At 53.7% G+C, this 8113-nt stretch overlaps 1 protein-coding gene across 1 annotated transcript; it reads right to left on the bottom strand.

The window, feature by feature from the left end:
* Window positions 1-259: 259 nt before the first annotated feature.
* On the bottom strand, window positions 260-3848 carry LOC117017804 (patr class I histocompatibility antigen, A-126 alpha chain-like). Its single transcript, XM_033098403.1, has 8 exons — window positions 3688-3848; window positions 3121-3405; window positions 2569-2844; window positions 1715-1990; window positions 1482-1598; window positions 1008-1040; window positions 824-871; window positions 260-669 (listed from the first exon to the last, which is right to left on the bottom strand). The coding sequence occupies exons 1-8, from the start codon at window positions 3749-3751 to the stop codon at window positions 665-667; spliced, it is 1104 nt and encodes a 367-aa protein (XP_032954294.1). The 5' UTR covers window positions 3752-3848; the 3' UTR covers window positions 260-664.
* Window positions 3849-8113: the final 4265 nt, after the last annotated feature.

Genomic DNA, 8113 nt, shown 5'->3' on the forward strand with positions numbered 1-8113 from the left:
GACCGGGCCTCAACGAAGCCGTCACTGACAAGACGAGACCTGGGTGATGTTCGAGTCCCTGTGATCACAGGTCCTGCTGGGACAAGGTCCTACTGAAGGGACAAGGACAAAGGGGCAGAGAGGTGACCCCGCTGAGGAGTGACCACGTCACAGCCCACGATGCACTGAGCCCCGACTGGACTCAGGCCGCGTCCACGCTCGGTCCTCACAGCCTCTCCTGTCTCCACCTGCGAAAGACTCAGCACAGCAAACACACGGATTCTGGAAGGTTCTCAGTGCTTCCATTTATTTCGTCTCCAACTTTAGGATTTTCTCCTTTAATTAATCCCTCAACCGTTCATAGCAAGAAATGAAAAAACAAATTCATATCCAGATTCTTATTTCAATAGGAAGTAAGAAGTTGCTGCTCAGTGTAACATGAAGTAAAGGCGGGGATGGAAACAGCCTCTGCGGGAACAGGACAGTGGGTCAGGGAAGAGACTGGTCAGTGTGGGGAGGGGGCGTGGAGGGCAGGGGGCGGGCAGTCTCCCAGCTCCTCACATGGTGCGAGAGGAACGCAGACACACTCAGAGGCCCTTTGCAGAAGGAGAGCTCAGAGGGTCCTGTGTCACAAAGTGGGGACGTGAACAAATCTCGCATCATCAGTCCCCACAAGGCAGCTGTCTCACGCTGTAGAAAAAAATAATCATGAACAAATTCAGGTTAGTGGCTGTAAGTGGTGACATTCCCAACAGTCCACCGCTGCTCAAACTGTCCCTAAGAATCCCCAGTCCCCAGTCCTGTCCCTTCTGCCCCCCTCCCCACTCAGGCCTCCAGGTCTCACCTTTAGAAGCTGTGAGGGACACATCAGAGCCCTGGGCACTGTCACCGCCTGGGGGAGAACAAAACAGGATGTGGTCAGAGCCCACAGCAGATGTGGCTAAAGGAGGAATCATGGGGGTGGGGGAGCTCCCCCAAGGGCTTCCATCTATTCCAAGGGTCGCAGGGATCACCCCCTCCATACTCACCTGCAGCCTGAGTGTAGCTCCCTCTTTTTCCACCTGTGGGAAGAAAACATCACATGAAAAGCCAAAAGGAGGCAGGACCATGAGGTCCTAAAGGAACCCCTGGTCCTGGACCCCAGAGAAGTTTCCAGAACTGTGATTACAGACCCTCGGCAGGATCAGGAAACCAGAGGAAAGTACGTATGTGGGGACTGGACCCACCACCCTCCTGGAGGTCTGTCCTCAGCAGGGACCCTCCGCTCTGACTTGTGACTATTGAGAATCACGTCCCCATCACCAGAATCATCAAGGTGATAAACCTGTCCCTCATTTATTAATTTCACACGTGCATTAAAAAAGTGTTAGCAACTGGGACTCCCGACTGGGAAAGCACACGTGTGTGGATGGTCCTTCCCACTAACGAGGCAGGACACACGTCTACCTGGGGAGGAAACCCCCCAGTGGGACAAGGCACCTCAGTCCCTGCCCCTTCCCTACCTGAGCGCTTCCTCCTCCACAGCACGACTCCAGTGACCACAACTCCAATGACGGCAGCTCCAAGGAGGACCAACCCAGCAATGATGCCCACCTGGATGGCGGCCTGAGGCGGCGGCTCTGGAAGGGAAGGGAAGGTGAGGGCCCTGACCCCAGGCCTCGGCCCCGACCTGAAGTCCTCCAGACGCCCCTGCTTCCCCTGAGAAGAGGCTCTGTGCCCACGGCCCCCTCCGTACCCCATCTCAGGGTCAGGGGCTCGGGCAGCCCCTCGTGCTGCACATGGCACGTGTATCTCTGCTCCTCTCCAGAAGGCGCCCCCACAGCTGCCCACTTCTGGAAGGTCCCGTCCCCCGCAGGCCTGGTTTCCACGAGCTCCGTGTCCTGGGTCAGGTCCTCCCCATCGCGCTGCCAGGTCAGGGTGATCTCCGCAGGGTAGAAGCCCAGCGCCCAGCACCTCAGGGTGACGTCACGGTCAGAGGTGCGGTGGTGGGTCACGTGTGTCTTTGGAGGGTCTGAGGAGAAGGGGCAGAAAATTCAGGACCTTTGCAGCCCCCAGGGGACCCTCCACAGTGGTCACGTGACCATCCCGAGACAGGTCAGGACAATTGGGGGGGGGGGAAGGGAGCACAAAACCAGACACCACACTGGACACAGGATCCGGGATAATCTCTCGTCTTTAGAAAGTTCTAGAATCAGGCTGAGACGGCCCAGGGTCAGAGACAGGTCTCTGATGGAGAGAAAAGGGCTTCCTGGCCCCGAGCTGGGTGGAGGCCACGTGACTCAGAACAGCTGGGGTCAGAGGTCAGTCACACTGTGCGGGGCCGCGAACAGGGCCTGAGACAGAAAGTCCCCCGGTTCCCAGAGCAGCTGCCAGAGTCACAGGGAGCCGCTGAGCAGTTATTTCTGAGATGGTCCCCCCTCCGTCCCCGGAGACACTGCACCCCTAACTGTCCCTGAGAGAAGGGGCCCCTGGGTCACTCCTGGTACCGGATCTGAAACCCCAGGCGGATCCACGTCCCGGGGTCGGGGAGGGGGGTCCGGGGTCGATCCCATTCCCTCCCCTCCTCGTAGGAGCCCCGGCCCCTCTCACCTGCGCGCAGCAGCGTCTCCTTCCCCTTCTCCAGGTATCTGCCGAGCGACTCCACGCACACGCCCTCCAAGTAGCCCCTCCATCGCTCCGCCGCACCGGCCGCCTCCCACTTGCGCCGGGTGATCTGAGCCGCCGTGTCCGCCGCGGTCCAGGAGCGCAGGTCCTCGTTCAGGGCGATGTAGTCGGCGCCGTCGTAGGCGTCCTGCCGGTACCCGCGGAGGAGGCGCCCGTCCGGCCCCACGTCGCAGCCGGACATCACCTGGAGGGTGTGAGACCCTGACCCCGGCCCGCCGTCAGCTCCGACCCTTAACCCCGACCCTTAACCCCGACCTTTAACCCCGACCTTTAACCCCGACCCTTGACCCCGCCCCGCCCGCCCCGCGGTGACGGCGCCTGAACTGAAAACTAAACCCGGTCCAAGTCCCCGCGGGCTCTTCCCGGGTGGACGGCCGGGCGGGTCCCGCAGCCTCGGGGTGAAGCTCGGACCCGGAGACTCGGGAGACCCCGGCCCGTCCGTGGGGTCGTGACCGGGACCCGGGCCGCGTCGCTCACCGGCGTCGCTCTGGTTGTAGTAGCCGCGCAGGGTGTTCAGGCCCACTCGGTAAGTCTGTGCGTTTCCCTTGCAGATCTGCGTCTGCTGGTCCCAGTACCCCGGCCTCGCCTGCTCCACCCACGGCCCCTCCATCCACGCCGCCCGCGGCTCCATCCGCGGACTCGCCGCGTCGCTGTCGAACCGCACGAACTGCGTGTCGTCCACGTAGCCGACGGCGATGAACCGGGGCTCCCCGCGGCCGGGCCGGGACCAGGAGGTGAAGAAATACCTCATGGAGTGGGAGCCTGGGGACGGGGAGGGGCTGAGGCCCAGGCGACCCTCCTCCCGGCGCGGGTCCCGGGTCCGAGGGCGAGGGGCCGGGAGGGGCGGGGGGCCCGGGAGACGGAAACGGGGGGACGGAGGGGGAGGGGGCGGGGACCCGAGTGGGCGACCGGAGTGGGCGGGACACGGGGCGGGGGTCTGGGGTCTGGGCGGGGGGGACACATCCTCCCCGGGTCCCGCGCCCCCACCGGGCGGTCCCCTCGCTTTCCCCCGCGGAGACCGGTCCCTCCCGACCCCGCACTCACCCGCCCGGGTCCCCGTCAGGCCCAGGGCCCCCGAGAGCAGCAGGAGGAGGGTTCCGGGGCCCATGACGCGCCTCCTCGGGGTCTGGGGACAATCTGCGTGCGGGCAGGTCCGGGGACACTTTATAACCGGAAAGGCGGTGACACTGATTGGCTCCTCTAGAAACGGGACACGCAATGGGAGTGAGAACTGGGGCCGCGTCACGAGTTTCCAGACAGGAGGCCCCGACACAGGTTGTGAGAAGGAGAAGTGAAACCGCGGGGAGCTGGGGACTCCCCGACACTGAGCTTCCCCGCCCCACACTCCGCCCTCCGGGGACCTGGGACTCGGCCCTGTCTCCTCCTCCTGCTTGGAGTGCTCTGTGTCACACTGTCACCCTGAGTCCTGGCTCAGGGACTGTCTGAGGAACCAGGGCTCAGCCCCTTTTCCTCCTCTTCCCGGAATCCCTGTCCCTGAAATGGACGCCCTGCCTCCCACCCTTTACCTCTCCCCCAGGACTGTTCTGGAAGAAGACACCCCCAGGGAACTTGGTGCCACACGGTGAGCTCGCCCTGGGAATAGAGGAAGGACAGGGCTTTCCTCTTTAACCCTGGAGAAGTTGTGCCCGAAAACACCAGCTAGAGATTCTCATAGACACCAGTCTCCTTGTTGTTTGTTAACTACAGTGGGTAACAGTCTTGGAAATCCCTGGTCATCAGGAAGCTAATCTGTAAAATCGTGATCTGTCCCCCTTGGTGAGGAAATGTGTGTAAACATCACTGCAGCCAGACTCTCAAAGCTCCTAAGTCTTACTTGCCCAGACGTACACCTGTGACTCCGGGTGTTTCTATTGTAAAATGATCTTCCTTCCACAGCCCTGAGTTTGTCTGTTGAGTCCCGGCATCCTCAATACAAAGAAGCACGTGGAAGCAGTTTGTTACCGTGCATTTCAGCGAGGAGCATGGACAACCTCAAAGCTGCAAGTGTTCAAAGCAGTTCAAAGGCCTTTCACCAGTGCTCCTGTGTTGCCTATTTTTATGAATAATTCACATCTCAGCGGTGTGCATATTTTATTGGGACACATTATTATTTTTAAACTGATTAGCCTAAGGAGGCGATTAGTGTTTAGGCAGCTCCACAGAACACCCCGCTAGGTCCCAGATGATTTACTAAAGATCTATAAAACAACTTATTTCAACCTGAGAGTTCCACTGCTTTAGGATTCGTTACCTCTGCCTCTTTCCCTCCCCCTGCTTCTCCAGCCCTCCTCTGTCTCTCTCACCCCTCAGGCCCTCTTCCCCCCTTAGTCCCCACCACCCTCTCAGTCCTGATTGTGGCACTAGTGCCACCCCCTCACTTGCCAGCCAAGGACTGTTCTCCCCACAGGGATTGGCGATCCTGCTAATGCCAGTGAGGCTGTGTCATTTCTTCACTAAAAATACTCCAATGGCTCCGAATCACTCTGGGAAGCTTCTAGAATGTAAGGCACATGAGCACAGGGGCTTTGGGCTGTTTAGGTCAAGGTTGTATCCCAGGCATTTGAAGCCATTCCTGATAGATAGTGGGCATCAAATTATTTGTTGAATGAATGAATGATTGTATTACAATTTATATCACATAAAATCGTTACCTGTAAAATACAAAAAAAAGGAAACATTTTATTACAAACTAGTGGGCATAACAGTTCATAAATTCATTCCAATGGAAAAAATGCCGTGTGCTTATTTGTTGCACAGTTGAGCCTGTGTATTAGTTTTCTATTGCTGCGGAACAAATTACCACAACTTAGTGGCTCAAAACAACCCCCACTTATTTGCTTGCAGTTCCTTAGAAATCCAGGCTCGGTGTGGATGGGTTTTCTGCTCAGGGTGTCACCAAGCTGTGTGCTCATCCCAAGCTCAGGATCTCCCTCCCAGCTTACAGAGAGCTGTTAGCAGAATTGCTTTTCCCAGTTGTAGGTCTAAGGTCCCTGTTGCCTTGACAAATCTCAGAGAGGGGGGTGCTGCCCCAACCCCAAGTGTCCCCCAGCAGTCTTTGCCACGTGACCCTCCATTTTCAAAGCTGCCAGTAGAGAAAATGCCTCACACTGAATCCCTCTCACATGGAATGTTTGCTCAGGAGAAACCCCAGTCAGTACTCACCTGATTAAGACATTCCCCTTGGATAGTCCCAGTTCTTAAGGTCAGCTGATTTGAGACCTTAGTGACATCTGTGGAATCCCTTCCCAGCATCTATATTGTTTGATTGCATAACTGGGAGAACGTGAATAACCAGGGTTGTTACTAGGGACCATCACAGAATGAGCCTAGGAGGGCCTGCTCATACCTTTGTGTTTATTTGGGTTACAGTTGGAAATGAAGTTCCAGTAAATAGATTGTTGTGAGTGGTAATAAAATGCAAACCAAATGACATGTCTCATTTAATTAATTTAGAGGAAATAAAAAAGTGCAATACTTCTTTCTCTCTTTGGACACTGTATTAGTCCTGTATGGCAGCATAACAAATTACCCAAAAGTTAGCAGCTCAGAACAACAAAGGGGTATTTTATCCCAGTTTCCCAGGGTCAGGAATGCAGGAGAGGTTTCCCTGAGCGCTTCTGGCTCAGGGCCTCTCTCCACGTTACAGTCAAGTTGTCAGCCAGGGCTGTGGCATCTGAAGGCTTGACTGGGGCTGGAGGACTCGCGTGAAACACGGCTCAGTCATGGGGCTGCTGGAAGGGGCCTCATTTCCTTCCTGGGTGGTCCTCAGTTCCTCGCCGGGGGGAATTTTCCATAAGGTGGCTAATGACTTAGGGAGTTTCTTGCCTAAGAGCAAGTGATAGACAGACAGACAGAAAGAGAGAAAGAGAGAGACCAAGACGGAAGCTGCAGTTTTATGTCTTAGACTCAGAATCACATACCATCACATCAGCCTGATGAGAAGTGAGTCATTATGTCCAGCCCACACTCAAGAGAGAAGGAATTACTCCATCTCTGGAGGGCAGAAATGTCAAAGAATTTACATACATACAAAATTTATAATTAAATGTTGTTTCAGGACTTTATAAAGCATAATTCTTTTTTCTGATCCTTTTCTTTAATGCCTTAAATTTCACTCTTAGAAAGTAACGATTCGAAGTTTGAGACAGAGAAAGGAGATACAATAAGATTTGTAAGTTTTTCTTGTAGAAGCCTTTAATAACAATGTTTCCTACAATAAGTTGCAACAAAGTTGAGAACATATAGTAGTTGATCACACTGTCTAAAGCCTGAGCGCCAGAACATTAATGCCTTTACAATAACTATCTTTGCTTTTTCTTAGAATTTTCAAATTTGTTTCATTAAGAATGTCAGAAATATTGGCTACAATGCCAATTTTCTTAGTGAACATCATCTTCAAAAATATTTGCCTAATGAAATCGCTTTTCAATGTGTTAGAAAAATGTGAATCTTATGCCTCAGCCTATACACCTTGGTATCCTCACAACAATTTTGTTGTGATACAGTGGGCAGCGATGGTTAACGCCGATCTAGGAACAACTGTCCGGTTGGCATCCTAGAATAAATGTCACATCTTTCACTGTGTGTGTGTGTGTGTGTGTGTGTGTGTGTGTTTAAGATTTTATTGGGGAGGAGGAACAGGCCTTTATTGGGGAACAGTGTGTACTTCCAGGAATTTTTTCGAAGTCAAGTTGTTGTCCTTTCAATCTTAGTTGTGGAGGGCGCAGCTCAGCTCCAGGTTCAGTTGCCATTGCCAGTTGCAGGGGCCCCAGCCCCTGCGGGAGTCGAACCAGCAACCTTCTGGTTGAGAAGATGTGCTCCAACCAACTGAGCCATCAGGGAGCTCAGTGGCAGCTCAGCTCAAGGTGCATGTTCAATCTTTAGTTGCAGGGGGCGGAGCCCACCATCCCTTGCGGGACTCCAGGAGCCAAACAGGCAACCTTGCGGTTGAGAGCCCACTGGCCCATGTGGGAATAGAACCAGCAACCTTCAGAGTTAGGAGCACAGATCTCCAACTGCCTGAGCCACCGGGCCGGTCCTTATTGCTGGATCTTGATAGGAATTACATTAAACCTGTATGACAATTTGGGGAGCACTGTCATTTTTACTATGTTAAGTCTTACAATCCATGAACGCTCCATTTATTTAGATCTTTGATTTCTTTCATTAGTGTTTTCTAGCATTCAGCATACAATTCCTGTATATGTTTTGATAAATCTACATCTAAGTATTTTTGTCTTTTGTGAGTGTTTGTAAATGGTCTTGCATTTTAAATTATGATTTCTATGTGCTTATTGCAGTACATAGAAATACAATTAATTTTTGCATGTTGATTTTGTATCCTGCAATTTGATGAATTCACTTATTCTAGCACTCTTTTTTTGGTAGATTCCTTGAGATTTATTTCTACATAAATCATCATGTCATCTGCAAATAGGAAGCAGAGGTGAGAATGAACATCCTTGCCTTG

The sequence above is a fragment of the Rhinolophus ferrumequinum genome, chromosome 3, assembly GCF_004115265.2.
Source record: "Rhinolophus ferrumequinum isolate MPI-CBG mRhiFer1 chromosome 3, mRhiFer1_v1.p, whole genome shotgun sequence".
Taxonomy (NCBI): Eukaryota; Metazoa; Chordata; class Mammalia; order Chiroptera; family Rhinolophidae; genus Rhinolophus; species Rhinolophus ferrumequinum.